The 26,219-nt window shown below is 31.8% G+C and overlaps 1 protein-coding gene across 1 annotated transcript in view; it reads right to left on the bottom strand.

The window, feature by feature from the left end:
- Positions 1–650: 650 nt before the first annotated feature.
- LOC128982160 (40S ribosomal protein S8) overlaps positions 651–26,219 on the bottom strand; it is a 41,713-nt gene continuing 16,144 nt past the window's right edge. The window contains exons 5-6 of the mRNA XM_054401218.1: positions 3,316–3,445; positions 651–827 (exon numbers count right to left, since the gene is read on the bottom strand). Coding sequence (XP_054257193.1) covers positions 718–827; positions 3,316–3,445 — 240 coding nt within the window. The 3' untranslated portion in view covers positions 651–717. The remainder of the gene's footprint in view (positions 828–3,315; positions 3,446–26,219) is intronic.

Genomic DNA, 26,219 nt, shown 5'->3' with positions numbered 1-26,219 from the left:
GCAGTTCATTGTACACCTAGTAATTAGACCTTATCAGTGACTTTTGGGACCTTAAAATAAAAATATGTTACTTTTTAGTGGCTTCTGTGACCGGTTGACACCTGTTACACTTGAGTAACATTTTGAACCCAAACCCCAACTATGGTTTTCAAAGTCAATTAGATGAATAAAAAAAATTCTCAGAGATAAAAGTCAAGAATTACCAACTTCAGAGCAGTAATAATTAATAATAATTGTAAAGTCGAGTGGTTTGGTTAATAAGCTTGCCTTGAACTCTGAAGATGACTGGTTCGATTCCAAGCATGATTTATTTAGTTATTTAGTGTAGTAGTTAGTGGGCCTAGTGGCCCAGATGCCACTTGTCATTGGTCTGTCATTAAGGTTGACATTAGATAGTTAACAAGACCAGGATTTGTACAGTTCCCTTACAAAATACTATTTAAAATTAAATTAACAGGGAACTATTACTGGATCTTTATTGATCTGGCAACAGCAATCTGCAAAGAAGACAAAATGTCAAGTCGATACCGAGTATTAAATAATATTGTTTGAATACATACATAACAGGCTCAAGCTATTATTAACCTAAAATCAAAATACAGACACCAACTTCAGCTTTAAACTAAAAGGAGAAACAAGGAAGTCAAAAGTATAATAAAACAATGCCACAACTTGTATTTATTCAATAGCAGGTCATGACAGAGTAAAAAATTAAGCCTATTTGCCCTTCTTGGCCTTTATCTTCCTCATGTAGAATTCCAGTTCTTTGCCTTCGAGGATATATCCGTCGGCTCGACCGCATTGTCCTGGTCTGCTCGAGATACAGGCTGAAAATTCAAAGTTACAATTAGATTGGGCGAAATAAATACTTTATACTAGGTATTTAAGCCAAGCATTGGAAATGAATGAGTGTTAGTGTAGGATGAGTGGCGTGATCATTTAGTCTTGTTACTGTCTAAGGCCGATTTGTTCCTTAGACAACCTATTGGTTAAAAGCCTATACAGCAAATGACAAATAAGGGACCTTAAGTTTATAGTGAAATCCGAACCATATTTTTGCCTTGTAATTTACAAATTGGTCTAATTATCAGGATAGTCGAAGTATACTCACTTGTTTCACAACAGGTAGTATTGCATCCACAGATCATACCTTCAAAATTTGGTCCTCCTGAATTACAGGACGACACCACAACCCCAGTGTGTACAATTTTTTTACACCGTACAATAAAAAAAATTAACAACAGTAAAATACTTTGAGACTGCACTCAGTGTAACTATGACAAAGCACATCACCGATTGATGTCTACATCAAAACGAAGTAAACGTGATTCAACCTCAAGCTGTTTTAATCATCATTGTGCAGTTATGTAATCTCAAAATATTTGATCCTCTGATAAAAGTTATAGCAATAACTTATTTAAAGATTTTGTTATATTTACGTTGTTTTTAGCTTTAAGCAAAATAGTTGAACTCAAACATAATTGAATTAATTGACAGGAGACGATGATGGTGTCTACAAAACCATGGGGGATATTCAAGATTTTGCCACTATCACAGAAGAGAAGATGGGGAGATACCACAACCATGGGGATTATGCTGCTCACAGAGGATGATGGTGATGGCTACGCAGCCACGGGAGATTTTTAAAATTTAACGCAATCACGGCTTTGACCTTCTTTAAGCAATTCTTATTACTGTATTTATAGGTTTTTGAAATGCTTTGTGTTGGCAATATGCCACTTTGGTTCTCTGTACTTAATTTCTACTGTGAGAGTAAAACAAAATAATGGCAATCTTCAAAAATGCACTCAGTGTAACTATGACAAAAGCGCATCATTGGTTGGAGCAAACATCAAAACGATGGAAGCTTGGTTCAACCTCACGCAAGCTGATCATCATCGTGCATATTTTATCGTTAAGAAAGAGTACCTCATATCATAGGTAATTTTCAACATTATTTTGGCTATTTTATTGTTATAGGTATTCAAATATCAAAGCGCAAAATTAAGAGCAAAGAGCAAAATTAAGGGAAATCACAAACTTTTAAGTTTACATTGGCATCAGGACGTTAGAGGTGAAAGAGATTCTTCATAGAAATCTGTAATGAAAGATCATCATTTGCCAATTAAACTTTTTTCTAAGATTACAACTCTTATGAGGATTTTATGGATAATGTGGATAATCTAAAGAGGTCATTCATAGTATTACACTATGAATGTAAAGGTGAAGAAATGCATTTTTTTAAAGGAGTGAAAAAACGATAAAAAAAACTATGTTTAGTCTATTAAAACAACAATTCAGGTAAGCTTCAATAATTAAAATTGTGTCATCAATTTCGCCTTTGAAAAATAGCCTAGCATCATATGGCTCCAGGAAGTATTTAGTTTTAGTTGTTTAGAACTTTAAAGGTTACTACTGCAAGAGGTATGTCAGGCTTAAATAATACTGAAAAAATAGCAACTGTTGTAGATATTGTAAAAATATTGTAGGGCCTATTATGTTAAGATCTTCACATTTAAAACTTCCAACATTGGCATCAGGACGTTAGAGGTGAATATGAAATCTTCACAGAGGTCCGTCTAATAGAGGTCATCATTTGCCAATAATTCTAGACTCCAGAATCGGTATTACAATGATAAAATGAATTGTTCTATAATTGTTAACCAAACAAAATACTAAGTGTGTTTCATTAGTTCAAACTAGGAAAAAATCAGTTTAAACACCGTACCGCTACTAATGTAGTGAAATAAGGAAACTTTTTGATTAATTGTTTAAAAGATATTTGATCAAACTATACAACACAAATTTTATTTATTTATGGCATCAGGACGTTAGAGGTGAAAAAAGTAATTCATCAATAAAATTATGAGAATCATATGTCATCATGTGCCATATTATTGCAAAATAAATAAGTAGTGTGCCCCACGCTGTCACGTGGATGTCATCATCGTCAACAAAATCCTTGATAAGATTCACAGTCTTGTAGACATCACTATCGTCACCTGCAATAGCAGTAAAATTTTGGTCTCTTTGCTTAAACCCAGTAAAAACAACAACCGACTTTAAAACCGACCCATTCTTTCTTACAACCTTGTTCTGTCATCAAGTAGCACTTTATGAAGTATTTACTGTAAAAAAAAAAACTTCTCAAACCTCGTGCACAACAGAATAGCTTTGACATGACATTTAAATTTTTTTTCCATTTAAAATTTTATTTTATTTTACATGCTATCTGACCTTACCACCAATAACACACCACTAACTTGCACTAGAGACTCCACTGTGCTTATGTTTACTTCTTCACATTAAGCTCACCTAACACTCTAGCAGTTTGGAACTGTTCCTCAAGTGCCTGCTCCACCTTTGCCAGTCGCTGCCTTGTCTTGTATTTTCTGTCAACCTTCTTCGACCTCTTCTTGTTCAGCATCGCTTCCTCCTGCTCAGTCTGAAACAAAACGAGTAAACATTAATGATCCCATCTGACTGAAATCTGGCTAGCAGAAAGCAGAATGAAATGGAAGAAAGACAGATGCTGTGACAAATCTACCGAGAATTGAAGGGTTTCTTGTCCCACTTTCACATTCTAGGGCACCTAGAACCATTTTAACATGACCAAAGGTCAAAGGTCATGTGTGACCCTAGAGGGTCACAAAAAAATTCATTGGTGATTGGCAGGATTTGAACCCAGGACCTCTGGGACTAAAGCCTCGAGCACTACCATTGAACCAGCTTGTTCTCATCATACATAAAGATTTGAAGCACTCAGAATGATTTTGTTGACATCAACAGTATCAGTAAGAGAGAGTTCAAAAGAACCATCATAGTGCAAAATCTTATGTTGGAAAAAATATGAACTTTAGAAAAATATTAGAAACATGTGTGATAGAACTAAATAAATCTTTGATGGTATCAGAAGGTTGAGAATGATAAAATTATGTGAGTTGTGTATTTTTCATTGTCATGTCAGGTTATAAAAAAAAACTGCTTATGTTTACACTAACCAGGCCTACCTAATCAATAACTTTGGCAAATTTAAACTGGAAACTTACAAAGCCAAAACACGCATTAAGTTTAAAAACAATTCAAGAGTAAAAGTACGAAATTATCAATTTAAAAGCACTCAGTATTGAAAGGCTTACATCAATGCCCTGTCAGAAAGAGAGAGTTCAATAACTTCATCACAGTGCTTGTTAAATATTAAGTACAATGTCAATGTCATGAGTGAGATAGAATAATTCAACTTTGAATCTTATTCATTAAGTTGATAAATGCATTTAGATTTTCATGTACCGCACCTAATATTGGTTTGTTATTAATTTCAGTCGATGAAATTAACTGTGAAGGTTAAATGGTAAACAATTATTTAGTCATCCTACTGTTAAATAGTGAGAAAAATCAGTTCAGATTCTTTAAAGCACTCAGATCGCTGTGGGATAGGGTTGTCATCAGTTCATTCAGAACATTTAAGTTATCATCATTGTGCTAATACTTGTAAAAAGTACCAAATAATTATTCAAACAAAATGTGTATCCAAGGTCAAACTAACATACATCTGTACAGCTACATCGGCATCATCCTCAATTTACCATGTATTTCATTTTTAAATAATTCAGAAATGTGATAGTCTACCTCGCTTCATTGTCAAAATTATGTGTATAAGTACCCAAGTATTTTCGCAATTTACAAAAAAGTTTACAGCTTAAAATTTGTTCAATCTAACTTAGTTCAATTTTTAAGAAAATTTAATTCATTAGGCACTCAGATCGCTGTGGGATAGGGTTGTCATCAGCTTTTTCAGAACATTGTGTATATCATCATAATGCCAGTTAAATATATATAGAAATCTAAAAACAAATATTGGATGTTGGTATTGTAATACATTTTGGTGAATGACTTGGTTGAGGTAGCCTTATCTTGTCTTTGACATCATAAAACATGAAAGCCAGCTGGGCCCTGTTTCATAAAAATACTAGTCTAGTAATTACTAGTCTAGTAAATACTAGTCCCGTATTTACCCGTCCTAGTAATTTGTGTTTCATAAACGTTTTTATACCGCTAGTAAATAATAGTGTATTTTACTAGTCACGTGACCAAAACTACTAGTCACGTGACCAACTTTACAAGGTAAACTTTCAAAACAAATTTCTAACCTCAATCACGGGTTTTCTGGCGCTTTATAAGGGGTTTAAATTTTGTTTACATTAGATACAAAAAGTAAATAGGTGTAGAAACGCAGTGTTTTCTTTGAATTAATAACTATATAGACACATAAGTAAAACAATCACATATTATTTATCAAAACGCTATTACTTATGTTCATCAATTACCCCGCCGACGGCGCGGCGCGGCGTCGCGTCGCTGCAATCAACACGGTGATTGTAGTAGCCGGTTGTAGGCTTAGTTGCGGCGCTCAGCAGTTGGGTGGAAATTGATCTGTTGCTGCCGCATTTGCTGTGATTTGTATAGTTTTTGTTTAATTCTGACATATAAAATTAAGCTTGCTATGAGTAAAGAAATGAAGGCTCAAATTTTGAATTTAATTAAATCGTCTAAGGACATTTTGTTAGGAACGTTTTCAAGTACCCTAACCTATGTTTTCAAATATTCGAAAATTTGCATAAGAATATTTGGGTTAAAAACCATCCTGTGATATTCTAATTTTGAGTCTACAAACCATGAATAATAAGCCTAAACGTTTATTGATGTAACAAATAATTGCAACGCCGTTACAAGCAATGGAAAAGTAGGTTTTCAAGTATAGTAAAACATGGCATATATACGCTATTGCAGGGCGTAGCTCAGAGGTAGAGATTTCGCTTCTCATGTGGTGGGTCCCTGGTTCAAATCCACACCACTCACTATACTTTAGTTCCATTAATTAAACTTTTACATGTTTTACATTAAAATAACAGCTCTAATCAACATCTAATTTTTTTTATTACTTTGAATAACAAATTCGGAATACCAAAATAGATTAAAAGTAATGTTTTTATGATAAGCAGTTCAGTCCAACGCCCAAAAATCAAATATAAGCCTACAAAATTGTTAGTACATCACAGGGTTTTATCTATTTAGGGAAGCAAATAATAAGCACCTCAAAAAATACAATGCAACTCCTCTTTAAAATTGTCATACTATTATTTCCTATTAACATGTCTTTAAATAAAACCAAGAGCCTTGGGTGTAAAATAATGTGATAAATGTTGCAATGTTGGATACATTTGTTACATCTTTGTATGCAATACGGTATGAGGTTTTAATTTGGTTTCTCTCAAAGCTGAAACATATTTTCTCTGTGATAGCTAAATAGTTGATATAACCATGAAATTTAACTCAAGTAAAATTATACTAAAATTTCACAGAAATTGATAACTTATAATTATAATTAATTCTAATAGGGCGATTGTACATACATTATAAAATTCAATTTCACTCATTTTGTACTACGCCAAATTTATTAATTGTAATTTACATCTAATAATAATTATCATTTTAGCACTCACAGATCTATATTTATCTTAAATTACAAACGTGAGCCAATTCGCACTTGCAAAAAGAACTTAATAATTCATTTTTTTTAAATGATGTGAGTAATGAAATAACTCTCTTTCCAAAAATACTAGTCTACTTCAAATAATACGGGTGTAGAGAGGTTGTTAGAAAATTGCAAGTATTTACCAGTGTAATTTACAAGAGTAAAACTTTATGAAACACATTGCTGCCTACACTAGTAAAAACCACTAGTAATACTAGTCCCTACACTAGTAACTAGTATTTTACACTAGTAGGTTTATGAAACGTAGACTTGTAAAATACACTAGTATTACTAGTCCATGGACTAGTAAATACTAGACTAGTAGTTTTATGAAACATGGCCCTGGAAGTGTTATTGAGGATGGCAATTTAACTAGGAAATGCATCTAATCTTAGAAATATCATTCAGAAACAAGTCAAATAAAATCATCAAGTACTTATGGTAAGACTGGATTTCTACTTACTTTTTCTAGAGTTAGGTAATTTCCAAATAGGCAAATTACACTTAATTTAATTAATTTAATAACTATTGTATTTTAAAATATTTGAGATCAGTAATAAATAGGTTAGTAATGTTTATTTGAGTTTGGATAAGGACATTTTAAGTTTGGCTGAAATTTATCAGCGATCAAATTGCAACCAGCCTTACAATGGCATCAGGACGTTAGAGGTGAAAACTGTTGATTCATCAAAACAATTATGATCACTATAACTCATCATTTGCCATGGCAAAGGTGGATGAACAATCGCGTGGCTTTATGGATAGATTTAATTTAAAACAGGAAAAATCTGTGAAATTTTCAGTCTCAACAAAAGTCACCAAGTACAGTAGTCGCAGCTAGTCTGGGCGCGCGGACCCTTGTGTCCTAACCGTCCCCCACGTCAAAGCCATGAAGACAGCGCTGAGGCGCTGAACAACCCCAGAGAGCCGTGTGGGCCAGATGTTTTTGGAAATGAGCGATAAACACTCCCCTCTACACCCCCCGCCCTAGCGCGGCCGCGTGCCCAGACTAGCTGCGACAACTGTAGTTATCTTCACCTTATGTAGGAAGTGAGGATAGTAGTATGTAACAACCATTCTCATCCGTGTGGGAGATATAAATTATTGCAAAAGCTGTTTTTCGTAAGTAAAATATTAAATTTGCCAAGTCCTCCTATTAGAGTGCTATACTACTACACATGTAAATAGCTTAGCGACCAGCGAGATTACAAAAAATCAAAGTATTAAGTCTTTAGAGAAGGAAAGCTGATGTTACTTATCTACATGGTGGGACTTAAAGGAATAAACTGTTCAGACTCAACATACAGTCAATACAAAAATTTAAAAAAACTGAAAATACATGGATCTTGAGAGAATTGAATTTATTGGGCACTCAGATCGCTGTGGGATAGGGATGTCATCAGCGTTTTCAGAATATAAATACAGTATCATCATTATGCCAGTAAAATATTTAAAAATGTAAAAACAGGCTCTTGGATGTACTTAAGTGTTATCATCTAGAAGTGCATACTATGTAAATATAAATAGGCCTAAACTTGAAATTGTATGTTTTTATATGTTTAACGCAATAATGTTTGGTCTGACAACAGAACAAGTGAAAGTAGAAGTGTGAAAAGAATTGAGGATTAAAATTTAATTTAATCCCAATAATAACAATACATTTAGATCAGTTGTCTGGGTTCTAGATGTTAGTTTATGCTATGAAAATTGAAACACATTTCAGTGAAACATTCTTCGAGTAACCCATTGTGTTTATGCTTTATATTGTGTACATATAATTAGTTTGTAACCCTCATACACATTACTTCAATCTTATATCGGATTCCTTTTTAACCAGTGTGGAGAGTAGCCTTTAAGCTTCGGACTTAGCCTAAAAATCTATAAAGTTACTGTTTTAGTTTAATCATCAGATATTAAATATAAAAAAAACAGATACCCACAACATGTTTTGGCAAGGTATTTGGGTTGCCTTAAAACTGTTAGATAATAGGTTTGATGGTTATCTGTATAATAGTTTTTCCTGCATATCTGGATAAATGCTAGCAAACTGCTGTTCTGGTTATAATAAGGTTTCAACTGATTACAAGATCCCTGTTCGTAGAACGGGTACACTAGTAGTGTTTTCACAAAGTTAAGAATGTACGGCTCTTAATAACAGCAGCCTACTCCTGGCTGATATATGCCAGGTCTATAATATAGACCAACTCTCAGAGCCATCGTGTGTATAAGTGAAGAACACTCGACACACAGTTGCTGTCCCACAGATACACTCAGACACAACTTCTAGTTTTTATAATGTAATTGTATCTGTGGGTCACAAGCCTAGTAATTGAAGAAGTACAAAATTAAACAAATTTATAGGGTTTTAATTCTAGACATTTTTGTTGGGTTTCATTTAATCTTTGACATTATCCTAAGAGGGAGAACTCTTACCCACTTAATTGATTACCATATCATATTTAGATGTAATTGTTTAAGGTATCATGTACCATTTATTCAAGTGAAAGAATTATTATTCATTGGGTTTTGGTTTTAATAGTCATATTTATTTTTTTTTCATTTCACCTTTAGACTAACATTTCCCTCAGAAATAAGTATTTATCAATTCATTTTACGAATTTCATTGTTACAGATATTAGTAAAAGATTTTAAGACATTAATTGTTACATTAGCCATAGTTGGCAGGATATACAAGATATTTGTTTTTTTTTTAAAGGCCTAATTATGGAGAATCAACAATTTGAAACCCTTTAAACTGTTTCCATCTTGAGGCAATATTTGTTTCACACAAGTCTTTAATGGGACTTTAGGTAAAATTTTTCTGTAGATTGAGTTTTGACTGAACAAAACTATATTTCAGCTTCGATCTGGCCACAACTCTCGACTAATAATAAACTGAAATATTCCTATTGAGTAATTAATAAATGTTTAAATAATTTATATCTATCATTTAACAGCAACACAGCATTGAAACAATTTGAGCCTAGTGCTATTAACTTAATTGAGAATCTTATGGTTTTAACATTTGCAACTAACTGTAATAATACTAAATAATGTAAATGACAGTGCAATAACAGAATCCTAGCATCACCTATCATCAATATCAAATCAACCCAAATTAAATCACTCACATGTTTTAATAAAGTTATAAGAATGTACGGCTCTTAATAACAGCAGCCTACTCCTGGCTGATATATGCCAGGTCTATAATATAGACCAACTCTCAGAGCTATCGTGTGTATGAGTGAAGAACACTCGACACACAGTTGCTGTCCCACAAATACACAAGCAAAACCTCCAAAACACAAATGCAACATTGATTGTACCCTTTCAATTGAGAACTTGTATCTGTGGGTAACTAGCCTAGTAATTGAAGAAGAAAATTATTCATTGGGTTTTGGTTTTAATTCTAGACATTTATATTTTGTTTTCATTTCACCTTTATCATTTTCCTCAGAAATGAGTGTTTTCCTAATTATGTTTAAATGCCATTACTACAGATATTATTGAGAGATTTTAAGGCAATAATTATAACAATAATAGTCATAGTAGGCAAGATACATAAGCTATTTGGTTCTTTAAAAGGCCTAATTAAGTTTTTAAGAGTTGTTAGCCTCCGGATTACGTTTGAATATTTATAATGGTTTAAATACCTGCATTCAGTAATCCGATATGCTGCTTGTGGCAACTATAGTTTCGGTTCACAGGGAACCATCTTCAGGCCGTACAAGGCGTCGTTATTCACTTTCATATATGAAGGTCGTCATTTAATAAATAAGTACATAGAACACGAACACACGAAAACGCACATTAACACGAACATTTAACATTAAAAATACTGAGTACTCGGGAACACGAGACAGGTGACGCGACAGGGTGGAAGTTGTAGCTCGAACAATCTACCTTAATCTTAATCTGCCTTAATCCTTAATCTGCCTAATTAAGGAGAATCAACTATTTGAACCCCTTCAAACTGTAACCACCTTGAGGCAATATTTGTTTTACAAAAGTCTGCAGTGTGACCTTAGGTTAAATTTTTCTGTAAGCTGAGTTTTGACTGTTGAAACAAACTATATTTCAGCTTCGATCTGACTAAAACCCTTGACTAATACTCGACTGAAATATTCCTATTGAGTAGGCTAATTAATAAATTTAAAAAAAAATTATATTTATCATTTAACAGCAACTGAGCATTGAAAAAATTTATTCTAACCTCACCAAGCCATACAGTATTCTTTTTACAAGAAAACATCTGTTTTTGTTTTCAGTACCAAAAGTAACTGGTGGGGCACACGGAAGATTTCTCAGGTGCCGTTTGATGTCACTAACTGCTGCGTCTAAAGAAACAAGACAATTTTATAATTTTTCTATTATTAAATTAAACTGTCATAACCTAACCAAACGTGCTAATAATGAAAAAATCGAATGAAGGTTTCCCCAACTAATATAAAAAATAGTTTTGTTCATAAAATAAAATTATAAATGCCTAAAATTCAATTTTATAATTTCTTAATTATAAAATTAAACTGTCATAACCTAACCAAACCAACCAAACTTGCTGATATGAAAATAATTGTTGACAAAAAGTTAGTGCTACCAGCGGGATTCGAACCCGGTACATTCGGATTATCAGCCTGTCACTACACCACCGAGGCCGATGCCTCGAAACCGTATCGTTGCTGTAATGGTGTTCCCTCAAAGTGACGTCAGCAGTTAGTGACGTCAAACGGTACCTACCTGAGAAATCTTCCGTGTGCCGTTTTGAAAAGTAACAGGCTTGTAGCACAGTAAACCTTTTCATTATGCTTTTTAGGAGCAAATACTTCAAAACATTGTGGAAACCAGTTTAAGGACATGCTGAATGCATGAAATAACTGTATGGTGATATTTAAAGGAATATCCTTACTCTGTAACTAGTATGGGTTGACTTAAAAAATGATAAAACTACTCAATAATTGTGTTTTAGAAGTTTCTCTTTCATTTAAGCTGTTGTTCTTACATTTATAAAATTGTTAAATGACCTTCAAAACGACATGGTAAAAAATTGTATGGAGGTGACATTTATTAATTGAAAAATAACAGAAACCTCAATCTATTTATGAATACAAAAAATTGCTTTTTTCTTAATTGAATCAATACTTTGTACTGGTTATCACGGATTTTTTTATTTTCATTGTGCTATTTAAGAATAGCAAAAAAAACTAAATATGGACACCAATACCAAAACAGAATTAAAATGTTACGATATTAGTAAGAAATAGTCTTTTCTTTCATAGGATAAAATTGGTTAAAAATAAAATAATTACGGTGGTAATAATAATAAATGTTCATGGATGATACAGCTTTTTTAAATTTGAACTTGGATTTGACCGAAACTAACAGAGCCTAGTGCTATTAACTTAATTGAGTGAATCTTATGGTTTTAACATTTGCAACTACCTGTAATAATACTGAATAATGTAAATGACAGTGCAATAACAGAATCCTGGCATCACCTATCATCAATACCAAATCAACCCAAATTAAATCACTCACATGCTTTAATAAATTTATAAGAATGTACGGCTCTTAATAACAGCAGCCTACTCCTGGCTGATATATGCCAGGTCTATAATATAGACCAACTCTCAGAGCCATTGTGTGTATGAGTGAAGAACACTCGACACACAGTTGTTGTCCCACAGATACAATGAGTGACTACGTCTGGTTTTTATAATGTAATTGTATCTGTGGGTCACTAGCCTAGTAATTAAAGAAGTAGAAAACTAAACATAATTTATAGGGACAATAAACGTAATTTATTTAATTCTAGACATTTTTGTTGGTTTTCAACACAGTAAACCTTTTCATTATGCTTTTCAGGAGCAAATACTTCAAAACATCGTATGAACCAGTTAAAGGACATACTGAAATAACTGTATGGTGATATTTAAAGGAATATCCTTACTTTGTTTCAACTTGTATGTTTTAAAGATTAATAAAAAAATAACACCCCAATCTCTTTATGAATGCAAAAAATTGCCTTTTTTCTTGATTGGATTGGTACTTTGTACTGGTTATCTCAGAAATTTTTTTCATTATGCTTTTCTAGAGTAGCAAATACTTCAAAACATCAAGAAATTTTTTTCATTATGCTTTTCAAGAGTAGCAAATACTTCAAAACATCATGGACACAAATACCAAAAGAGAATTAAAATTTTGTTACAATATTAGTAAGAGAAATAGTCATTTCATATGATATAATTAGTTAAAAGTAAAATAATTACGGTGGTAATAATAATAAATGTTCATGGATGATACAACTTTTTTTTATAGACCCACTCTCAGAGCCATCGTGTGTATGAGTGAAGAACACTCGACACACAGTTGCTGTCCCACAGATACACAAACACAACATTGATTGTACCCTTTCAATTTAGAACTTGTATCTGTGGGTTACTAGCCTAGTAATTAAAGGAGTAGAAAATTATTTATTGGGTTTAGGTTTTAATTCTAGACATTTTTTTTGTTTTAATTTCACTTTTATCATTTTCCTCAGAAATGAGTGTTTTCCTAATCTTATATATTAAAACGTAACAGGGTTTTTTATTTCACGATTCGCAATCAACCACTTGACGGATTTTCATGATTTTTGTGTTGAAAGAATGATAATTCTGAGAACTAGGGAATGTCGAAGCCATAAATTTAGTATAGGGTTTTATTTTTTTAGAAAATAAGTTTAAAAATTTAAAAAGTCTAGCAGCCGACGCTAACATTCTACTCTAGCTTTTGGTTTAATACAATTCGCTGAACTTAACAGCTGTTAAAATTCATTGTATGCGACACAAATTCAGCATTTGGATGAAAATGAAATTAAATACGTAGGGTAGACTTATTTATACCATGTGTAATGCTATAATCATTGATAAGTTCATTTTTTCGGCAAAAGGACAAGAGATTATTTAAATATATATATTAAAATCCTAGATGTTCTAATTAAAAAATTTTTTTGAGCAGTCTTTAAAATCTTAAGTTTGTTTTAGTGCAATATAATTTGTTATAACTAACAGCTGGTTGAATATAAAAATATTCTATAGAATTATGAGATTTAGTTTCTTTTCTCTGTGATTTGTCATTGATTATTGAAAATAAGTAATTTGATTATATAACCATTGCTGTATACGAATCATAGCTCACGAGTCTTCTTTATACGGTATACTTTTCTTTGAAATGGTGACCATACAAAGTAGGTATTTTAAAGTATGAATCTTCAAAGGAATTCTTATGAAAATTATTTTACTACTAGACTTTTTAAGGTAAGGTTGGGAAATAACAATGATCACGTGTTTGAATTCATCTTGGCAGCTTTTTCTTTACAATAAATTTAAACAATGCTTGAAGGAATAGACATATTGACATAACTACGCACTGTGTAATACAGTTTTAATGGACTATACTCAATTCCGTACGTAGGACAGGCCAACAGCTCGTTATGTTTAAATGTCATAACTACAGATCTTAGTGAGAGATTTTAAGACATTAATTATTACAATAGTCATTGTTGGTAAGATACATAAGATATTTATTTGGTACTTTAAATGGCCTACTGAAAACAAAACTTTATTTCAGCATCGATCTGATCACAACCCTTGACTAATAATGAACTGAAATATTCCTATTGAGTACGTAATACATTTTTAAATAATTGTATTCATCATTTAACAGCAACACAGCATTGAAAAAAATGTTGATTCTAACCTCACCAAGCCATACAGTATTCTTTCTACAAGAAAAAAAGAAAAGTTTTGGTTTTAAATATGTACCCAAAAGTAACAGGCTTGTAACGCAGTAAACCTTTTCATCATGCTTTTCAGGAGTAAATACTTCAAAACATCGTAGAAACCAAATAAAGAAAAAACTGTATGGTGATATTTAAAGGAATATCCTTACTTTATTTCAACTTGTATGTTTTGAAGATTAATTAAAAAATAACAGAAACCCCAATCTCTTTATGAATAGAAAAAAATGGGTTTTTTCTTGATTAAATTGGTACTTTGTACTGGTTATCTCAGAAATTTTTTTCATCATGCTCTTCAAGAGTAGCAAATACTTCAAAACATCATGGAAAACATCATGGACACCAATACCAAAACAGGATTAAAATGTTGTTACGATATTAGTAAGAAATAGTCATTTCATATGATATAATTTGTTAAAAGTAAAATAATTACGGTGGTAATAATAATAAATGTTCTTGGATCATACAACTTTTTTTAAATTTTAACTTGGATTTGACCTAAACTAACAGAGCCTAGTGCTATTAACTTAATTGAGAATCTTATGGTTTTAACATTTGCAACTACTGTAATAATAGCCTACTAAATAATGTAAATGACAGTGCAATAACAAAATCCTAGCATTTTCAATACCAAATCAACCCAAATTAAATCACTCACATGTTTAAATAAAGTTATAAGAATGTACGGCTCTTAATAACAGCAGCCTACTCCTGGCTGATATATGCCAGGTCTATAATACAGACCAACTCTCAGAGCCATCGTGTATGAGTGAAGAACACTCGACACACAGTTGCTGTCCCACAGATACACAAACGCAACCACAAATACAAAAACACAACATAGATTGTACCCTTTCAATTTAGAACTTGTATCTGTGGGTAACTAGCCTAGTAATTAGAGGAGTAGAAAATTAATCATTGGGTTTTGGTTTTAATTCTATTTTGTTTTCATTTCACCTTTATCATTTTCCTCAGAAATGAGTGTTTTCCTAATTATGTTTAAACTAGTGGAACCCCGTCGAAATCGACGGTTAATCTTGAGGTTTTATGTAAATTCAGCAAACTGCGATAGATAGAGTGAAGTCATTAAAATCTTAGTTAAATGAAGGGAGGATAAGCATAATAATAAGTATGACGATTGTGTTCCCTAAAAAACGTGATTGTTGAATTCGTTTAACACAATATTTCCTACCTTTTTATCGGATTTAGGTTGCCCAAAAGGTTTTTTAGGAGTCTTTATAATTGTTTGTTCATGAGTTTGTTTCATGTCAAAGCCACTTTCACTATATGGGAGAATGAGTTCATATAATTAGTCTATCATGTTACGGAAAGAGTCAATATTTATTACTAACAACTAATTCCATCTGCTTTAGAAAAATCATTCAGATTGTATCCAGATTTATAAGTCAATCTTCATCTTTGGTCATAAAAATACAGAATTTTATCAGCATTTAAATAAGTTTTTTTTTATTTGATAAAAATATCTGATTCTCCAGATAGCAGTAACATTCTTACTTCGATCTAAGCAATTTTAATTCCTTCTCTTGCCACATCGACCCATGTATTTAATCATCATGTTCTTACTTGATAATTCATTAACTTGTGGGGTAGTTTTGCCTGGACATATCGACCACATAAAGCTGTGCATGTTTTTCGTGGATGGAATGAACCATAATTGTAGGAAATTTGATCACATATCTTGAACATTTGCGGAACCAAATCCATAACCTAGTCCAGCCTTGGTAACAAACTATGCAAATGCGATGAGATGTGATGACACTGTTCTGTTTCCGAATGTTTTGTATGTAGTGAGGTTTGGATGCGTTGTTCGACCTAGCTACATGTGTACATCAAAGTAAAAACCCTGTAGGCCTACACATTTTTTTTAAATACCTGAATTGACATCAGTTCACCTACTTCACCAAAACCATAGATGAAACATACTCCGTGGTTAGTCTATTCCAAAACTTGAACACAACTCTCATCCTCAAGTTACTCATCTTTGACACAATTTTCAACCCGATTATCGAAAACTGTCATACCAATAAATGAATTTCTGGTGTTCTTTCTTGAATTCCAAAATAAGTGGTGATTGAAAGTAGGAAAAAAGGCAAGTGCCAACCTTACAATATATATAAGCTAACCCGATAAGGAATAATTATATGTTCCTTTGAAAATGATATGTCACACTTATTTCATAATTTAAAATTTTCTAAGAGCAATAAAGCATAGATTTTTTAACAAAACATTTAAAACATATCATAAATTCATCATTTTGTTGAAACTATAAAATCTTGCCATGCAGTGGAGAATCAATTTAAAATCATAAATAATAATGTAAAAATTTAATTTTGACAGTTTCAGTAGACCTTTGAATATAATTTTAATATTAACAGCTGGTTCATTAAAAGTAGTGTAAATTATCCATATGGTCATAATGTAAACAGAATTGCTGAGTGAACTTTAAAGGCCTCTGGGGCAGAGCCCCAAGGAAATTTACCTCGTTTCTCTTTTAAGGGCTCACCTACAGACCAATACCTTTCTTTAGACACCCCTACCAAGTTTCTACACCCAGCCGTTCTCTCAAATTAGCAGTGACAAAAACCCCGTTTTCCTCTATAAGAATAACATAGGATGGGACTTTAAAGGCCACTGGGGCAGAGCCCCGAGGGAATTTACCACGTTTCTCTTTTGATGGCTCATCTACAGACCAAGACCTTTCTTTAGACACCCCTACCGAGTTTCTACGCCCAGCGGTTCTCTCAAAATAGCTATGACAAAGAAAAACAGTTTCAAATTAATATATAGATGTCATTACTACAGATATTATTGAGAGATGTTAAGGCAATAATTATTACAATAATAGTCATAGTTGGCAAGATACATAAGATATTTGGTTCTTTAAAAGGCCTAATTAAGGAGAATGAACTATTTGAACCCCTTCAAACTGTATCCACCTTGAGGCAATATTTGTTTTACAAAAGTCTGCAGTGTGACCTTCGGTTAAATTTTTCTGTAAGCTGAGTTTTGACTGTTGAACAAAACTATATTTCAGCTTCGATCTGACCAAAACCCTTGACTAATACTCGACTGAAATATTCCTATTGAGAAGGCTAATTAATAAATTTAAAAAAAATTATATTTATCATTTAACAGCAACTGAGCATTGAAAAAATTTATTCTAACCTCACCAAGCCATACAGTATTCTTTTTACAAGAAAAAATCTGTTTTTGTTTTCAAATATGTACCAAAAGTAACTGGTGGGGCACACGGAAGATTTCTCAGGTGCCGTTTAATGTCACTAACTGCTGCGTCTGAAGAAACAAGACAATTTTATAATATTTGTATTATTAAATTAAACTGTCATAACCTAACCAAACGTGCTAATAATGAAAAAATCGAATGAAGGTTTACTAATCTAAAAGTTTTGTTCATAAAATAAAACTATAAATGCCCAAAATTCAATTTTATAATTTCTTAATTATAAAATTAAACTGGCATAACCTAACCAAACCAACCAAACTTGCTGATATGAAAAAAATTTTTGACAAAAAGTTAGTGCTATCAGCGGGATTCGAACCCGGTACATTCGGATTATCAGCCCATCACTATACCACCGAGGCCGACGCCTCGAAACCGTATCTTTGCGGTAATGGTAACCATAACGTAAATGCTACCCTCATACACCCTCCTCAAAGTGACGTCAGCAGTTAGTGACGTCAAACGGTACCTGAGAAATCTTCCGTGTGCCGTTTTGAAAAGTAACAGGCTTGTAACACAGTAAACCTTTTCATTATGCTTTTTAGGAGCAAATAGCCTACTTCAAAACATTGTGGAAACCAGTTTAAGGACATGCTGAATGCATGAAATAACTGTATGGTGATATTTAAAGGAATATCCTTACTCTGTAACTAGTATGGTTTGACTTAAAAAATGATAAAACTACTCAATAATTGTGTTTTAGAAGTTTCTCTTTCATTTAAGCTGTTGTTCTTACATTTATAAAATTGTTAAATAACCTTCAAAACGACATGGTAAAAAATTGTATGGAGATGACATTTATTAATTGAAAAATAACAGAAACCTCAATCTCTTTATGAATACAAAAAATTGCTTTTTTCTTAATTGAATTAGTACTTTTTACTGGTTATCTCAGAATTTTTTTTCATCATGCTTTTCAAGAGTAGCAAATACTTCAAAACATCATGGACACCAATACCAAAACAGAATTAAAATGTTGTTACGATATTAGTAAGTAATAGTCATTTCATCCGATATAATTGGTTAAAAGTAAAATAATTCCGGTGGTAATAATAATAAATGTTCATGGATGATACAACTGTTTTAAATTTGAACTTGGATTTGACCGAAACTAACAGAGCCTAGTGCTATTAACTTAATTGAGTGAATCTTATGGTTTTAACATTTGCAACTACCTGTAATAATACTAAATAATGTAAATGACAGTGCAATAACAGAATCCTAGTATCACCTATCATCAATATCAAATCAACCCAAATTAAATCAGTCACATGTGTTCATAAATTTATAAGAATGTACGGCTCTTAATAACAGCAGCCAACTCCTGGCTGATATATGCCAGGTCTATAATACAGACCAACTCTCAGAGCCATTGTGTGCATGAGTGAAGAACACTCGACACACAGTTGCTGTCCCACAGATACAATGAGTGACTACGTCTGGTTTTTATAATGTAATTGTATCTGTGGGTCACTAGCCTAGTAATTGAAGAAGTAGAAAATTAAACATAATTTATAGGGACAATGAACGTAATTTTTTTAATTCTAGAAATTTTTTTGGTTTTCAACACAGTAAACCTTTTCATTATGCTTTTCAGGAGCAAATACTTCAAAACATTGTATAAACCAGTTAAAGGACATACTGAAATAACTGTATGGTGATATTTAAAGGAATATCCTTACTTTGTTTCAACTTCTATGTTTTGAAGATTAATAAAAAAATAACACCCCAATCTCTTTATGAATACAAAAAAATTGCCTTTTTTCTTGATTGAATTGGTAAGTTACTTTGTACTGGTTATCTCAGAAATTTTTTTCATCATGCTTTTCATGAGTAGCAAATACTTCATAACATCATGGACACAAATACCAAAAGAGAATTAAAATGTTGTTGCGATATTAGTAAGAAATAGTCATTTCATACGATATAATTGGTTAAAAGTAAAATAATTCCGGAGGTAATAATAATAAATGTTCATGGATGATACAACTTTTTTAAATTTTAACTTGGATTTGACCGAAACTAACAGAGCCTAGTGCTATTAACTTAATTGAGTGAATCTTATGGTTTTAACATTTGCAACTAACTGTAATAACAGCCTACTAAATAATGTAAATGACAGTGCAATAACAGAATCCTAGCATCACCTATCATCAATATCAAATCAACCCAAATTAAATCAGTCACATGTTTTCATAAATTTATAAGAATGTACGGCTCTTAATAACAGCAGCCTACTCCTGGCTGATATATGCCAGGTCTATAATATAGACCAACTCTCAGAGCCATCGTGTGTATGAGTGAAGAACACTCGACACACAGTTGCTGTCCCACAGATACACAAGTTTCTTGAACATATAATGTACTTGTATCTGTGGGTCACAAGCCTAGTAATTGAAGAAGTAGAAAATTAAACATAATTTATAGGGTTTTAACTCTAGACATTTTTGTTGGTTTTCATTTCATATTTAACATTATCCCGCAGATGGAGTACACTTACCCACTTAATTGATTACCATATCATATTTAGATGTCATTGTTTAAAGTATCATAAATCAAGTGAAAGACTTATTATTTATTGTGGTTTGGTTTTAATTCCAGCCATTTTTATTTTGTTTTCATTTCACCTTTGGCCAACATTTCCCTCAGAAATGAGTGTTTTTCAATTTATTTTACGAATTGCATAGTTACAGATATTAGTAAAAGATTTTAAGATATTAAGTGTTACATTACGGACCATATTGTTCGTCCCAAATTAAATCAGTCACATGCTTTCATAATTTATAAGAATGTACGGCTCTTAATAACAGCAGCCTACTCCTGTCTGATATATGCCAGGTCTATAATATAGACCAACTCTCAGAGCCATCGTGTGTATGAGTGAACAACACTCGACACACAGTTGCTGTCCCACAGATACACAACCGCAACATTGCTTAAGCCCTTACAATTGAGAACTTGTATCTGTGGGTTACTAGCCTAGTAATTAAAGGAGTAGAAAATTATTCATTGGGTTTAGGTTTTAATTCTAGACATTTTTATAATTTAGTTTTCATTTCACCTTTATCATTTTCCTCGGAAATGAAAGTTTTCCTAATTATGTTTAAATGTCATTGCTACAGATATTAGTGAGACAAATTAAGACATTAATTATTAAAATAGTCATAGTTGGTAAGATACATAAGATATTTAGTTCTTTAATAGGCCTAATTATGGAGAATCAACTATTTGAACCCCTTCAAACTGTATCCATTTTGGGACAATATTTGTTTCATAAAAGTCTTCAATGTGACATTAGGTTAAATTTTTCTGTAAGCTGGGTTTTGACTGAACAAAACTATATTTCAGCTCCAATCTGACAACGACCCTTGACTAATAATCAACTGAAATATTCCTATTGAGTCATCATAAATTTTTAAATAATTTATATTTATCATTTAACAGCAACACAGCATTGAAAAAAAATTGATTCTAACCTCACCAAGCCATATATACAGGGTGAGTTTCTACTTAGCGTGTTAACTTCGCCAGTAGGTTCTACTCACTAAAAGGAACAAAAAATGTTCTATAAACCCATGCCCGGTTTTCAACCGTTTGGCTGTAATAGGGGATTTTGTGTTTTTCTTATTTTATTAGACTTTGCTCCACAATTTATGTAATAAAAACTTAACCAATTACTTTAGAGAGTTATAGTTAAAATCATTGGAAAGAATATTAAATTTGCTATAAATTAAAGGTTTCATTCAACAATTATACCATTACATAGTCCACGTTATATCCAAAATAAAGTAAAAATGTCATTAAATTAATTAATTACGAAAATGTTCATGAGCCCACTTTGATACATAAACCTGCATTTTATGCAATGTTGAAATGCATAAAAAACTTGGTCATTTAATAATCTTTCAAATGATATGCTATTCAATACTATTATTGATATAAACCAGTGAGAAATTACTAATAAACTACAATAAAACACGGTTTACAGATTTTGTTTTTGCACAGTTTTACTGTTGATAATAATTACTGTATACTTCATGTTGTATTTTATTGAACAATCTGATAAGATTTGTACATTATTTTAACTTTTAAATATTTATTAAAATTATCTGAATTAATAAAATGTATAAACTCAAGGTATTTCACATTTTCAAAGATGTAGTGTGTTTGATTCTTAAATGCTGTATAATTCGTTTTACCTTGTGCTTGATTAAGTCAGCTTTTATTGATTTGTCATATATAGCTAGATAACTCAGCTGCTTAAACATACCTTGTTGAGTAATTTGCTGTTTTAACTTTATATTTCCAAGTCAATTAAGAGTTTTTCAACATTTATTAAACTATGGAGCCTTTTACCAATCAAGAGTATGCCAACATGATGAATACAGTAATTATTATTAAAAGTACAAACTGTGTCAAAACAAAATCTGTAGACCGTGTTTTATTGTAGTTTATTAGTAATTTCTCACTGGTTTTGGTTTATATCAATAATAGTATTGAATAGCATATCATTTGAAAGATTATTAAATGGCCAAGTTTTTTATGCATTTCAACATTGCATAGATGAAGGTTTATGTATCAAAGTGGGCTCAAGAAAATTATCGTAATTAATTAATTTAATGACATTTTTACTTTATTTTGGATATAACGTGGACTATGTAATGGTATAATTCTTGAATGAAACCTTTGATTTATAGCAAATTTAATATTCTTTCCAATGATTTTAACTATAACTCTCTAAAGTAATTGGTTAAGTTTTTATTACATAAATTGTGGAGCAAAGTCTAATAAAATAAGAAAAACACAAAATCCCCTATTACAGCCAAACGGTTGAAAATCGGACATAGGTTTATATGAACTTTTTTGTTCCTTTTAGTGAGTAGAACCTACTGGCGAAGTTAACACGGTCAGTAGAAACTCACCCTGTATAGCCAGGAGTATACTTTCAACAAGAAAAAAAGAAAAGTCTTTGTTTTCAAATCTTTACCCAAAAGTAACAGGCTTGTAAACACAGTAAACCTTTTTATCATGTTTTTCAGGAGCAAATACTTCAAAACATTGGAGAAACCAATTAAAGGACATACTGAAATAACTGTATGGTGATATTTAAAGGAATATCCTTACTTTGTTTCAACTTGTATGTTTTGAAGATTTAATTAAAAATTAATGGAAACCCCAATCTTTTTATGAATAAAAATTTCCTTTTTTCTTGATTAAATTGGTACTTTGTACTGGTTATCTCAGAAATTTTTTTCATCATGCTTTTCAAGAGTAGCAAATACTTCAAAACATCATGGACACCAATACCAAAACAGAATTAACATGTTGTTACGATATTAGTAAGAAATAGTCATTTCATATGATATAATTGGTTAAAAGTAAAATAAAATAATTACGGTGGTAATAACAATAAATGTTCATGGATGATACAAGTTTTTTAAATTTTAACTCGGATTTGACCGAAACTAACAGAGCCTAGTGCTATTAACTTAATTGAGTGAATCTTATGGTTTTAACATTTGCAACTACCTGTACCTAATAATAATACTAAATATTGTAAATGACAGTGCAATAACAGAATCCTAGCATCAACTATCATCAATACCAAATCAACCCAAATTAAATCAGTCACATGTTTTAATAAATTTATAAGAATGTACGGCTCTTAATAACAGCAGCATACTCCTGGCTGATATATGCCAGGTCTATAATATAGACCAACTCTCAGAGCTATCGTGTGTATGAGTAAAGAACACTCGACACACAGTTGCTGTCCCACAGATACACAAGGATTTATCGCATATCGTCAACATTTAATGTAGGTACTTGTATCTGTGGGTCACAAGCCTAGTAATTGAAGAAGAAGAAAATTAAACATAATTTATAGGGTTTTAACTCTAGACATTTTTGTTGGTTTTCATTTCTTCTTTAACATTATCCCGCAGATAGAGTACACTTACCCACTTAATTGATTACCATATCATATCTATATTTCTAATTCCGTAAGCCCAAAATTTTACAATTAAATTGTGAGCGAACGGGAGACTGTAGAAACCTGGGAGAGGTCTCATTTTAAAGGTCTGGACATGAAGTTTTGGGGAAAATTATTAATTTTTCTTAATTATGCAGCAAAAGGTTGTTACGGAATAAATTAATTCACATTCAAATAGCATGGGAATCTAGGTCATGTCTGATTTGCTTACTTTAAAACATTTGGTTTAACTTTATTTAAAGCATATGGTCATTTGTAATATGTCCTGTAATATGTAGGCCTATACCTACTATTATAAAGCTGACTTTCTCCCAATTTAAAGGGTCTGGAATAGTTAATGGAGTACGATCGGTTGTGTTAGGTATGTCTAAAAAAAAGAGTAAAGCTAGAAGGAATTACTGGAGTAGGCAAAGGGAACATATTTTTCATGCCAAAAATAAAACTAATACCTACAGATCCTAATATGCCGTTTAAGTTTACAATAATTCAATTGTCATTGCGATTAGCTTTCGCTATTATGATAAATAAGGCGCAATGCCAAACCTTCACAAAAGTTGGCATTTATTTGAAAAAACCAGTGTTTACTCAGTGGTCAACTTTATGTTATTTTTAGCCAGGTAAAGCGGCCAGACGATGTTAAAATACTACTAGAACCAAATAAAGACTAAGGAATAGATGGATATATGGATACAGTAAAACAGAGAGATTTCGCATTTTACAATTTGGAAGATCACATTATCTCTATGTGTTTTTTCGAAGTGAATTTGTCTATATTCAAGGAAATTTATATAGATCTAATTTAATAGTCATGAAGTAGAAAATTAAACATAATTTATTGGGTTTTAACTCTAGACATTTTTGTAGGTTTTCATTTAATCTTTAACATTATCCCGCAGATAGAGTGCACTTATCCACTTAATTGAATACCATATCATATTTATATGTATTTGTTTGTATCATGTATCATTAATCAAGTAAAATAATCATTATTCATTGGGTTTTGGTTTTAATTCCAGCCATTTTTATTTTGTTTTCATTTCACCTTTGGCCAACATTTCCCTCAGAAATTAGTGTTTTTCAATTTATTTTACGAATTGCATAGTTACAGATATTAGTAAAAGATTTTAATATATTAAGTGTTACATTACGGACCATATTGTTCGTCCCAAATGAAATCAGTCACATGCTTTCATAAATTTATAAGAATGTACGGCTCTTAATAACAGCAGCCTACTCCTGGCTGATATATGCCAGGTCTATAATATAGACCAACTCTCAGAGCCAGCATGAGTGAAGAACACAGTTGCTGTCCCACAGATACATAAGGTTTTTGACCATATAATGTACTTGTATCTGTGGGTCACAAGCCTAGTAATTGAAGAAGTAGAAAATTAAACAAATTTATAGGATTTTAACTCTAGACATTTTGGTAGGTTTTCATTTCATCTTTAACATTATCCCACAGATGGAGTACATTTACCCACTTAATTACCATATCATATTTAGATGTATTTGTTTGTATCATGTATCATTATTCAAGTAAAATAATCATTATTCATTGGGTTTTGGTTTTAATTCAAGACATTTATATTTTGTTTTTATTTTACCTTTAGAATAACATTTGAACCCTCAGAAATGAGCGTTTTTCAAATTATGTTCGAATGTCATTATTACAGATAATAGTAAAACATTTTAAGACATTAAGTGTTATATTACGGACCGTATTGTTCGTCCCAAATTAAATCAGTCACATGTTTTCATAAAGTTATAAGAATGTACGGCTCTTAATAACAGCAGCCAACTCCTGGCTGATATATGCCAGGTCTATAATACAGACCAACTCTCAGAGCCATCGTGTGTATGAGTGAAGAACACTCGACACACAGTTGCTGTCCCACAGATTCACAAGGTTCTTGAACATATAATGTACTTGTATCTGTGGGTCACAAGCCTAGTAATTGAAGAAGTAGAAAATTAAACATAATTTATAGGGTTTTAACTCTAGACATTTTTGTAGGTTTTCATTTCATCTTTAACATTATCCCGCAGATGGAGTACTATACCCACTTAATTGATTACCATATCATATTTAGATGTCATTGTTCATAATTCAAGTGAAAGACTTATCATTCATTGGGTTTTGGTTTCAATTCTATACATTTATTTTGTTTTCATTTCCCTTAGAAATTAGTATTTTCCTAATTTTGTTTAAATCCCATTATTACAGATACCTATTAGTGAACAATATTCATAGTTGGTAAGATACACAAGATATTTGGTTCTTTAAAAGGCACAATTATGGAGTATCGACTATTTGTAGGCCTATCCTTCAAACTGTATCCACCATGGGACAATATTTGTTTCACACAAGTCGTCAAGTGACTTTTGGTTAAATTTTTCTGTAGGCTGGGTTTTGACTGAACAAAACTATATTTCAGCCTCGATCTGACCACAACCCTTGACTAAAAATCAACTAAAAATATTTTTATTGAGTAATTAACAGCAAAACAGCATTGAAAAGAAAATTGGATTCTAACCTCACCAAGCCATACAGTATTCTTTATACAATAAAAGAAGAAAAGTTTTTGTTTTCAAATCTGTACCAAAAGTAACAACAGGCTTGTAGCGCAGTAAACCTTTTCATGATGCTTTT

Source organism: Macrosteles quadrilineatus, unplaced genomic scaffold (genome assembly GCF_028750875.1).
Source record: "Macrosteles quadrilineatus isolate MER2022 unplaced genomic scaffold, UCM_ALF_1.0 Scaffold_142__1_contigs__length_272657, whole genome shotgun sequence".
Classification (NCBI taxonomy): Eukaryota; Metazoa; Arthropoda; class Insecta; order Hemiptera; family Cicadellidae; genus Macrosteles; species Macrosteles quadrilineatus.
This window is presented reverse-complemented; position numbering and strand designations above follow the sequence as displayed.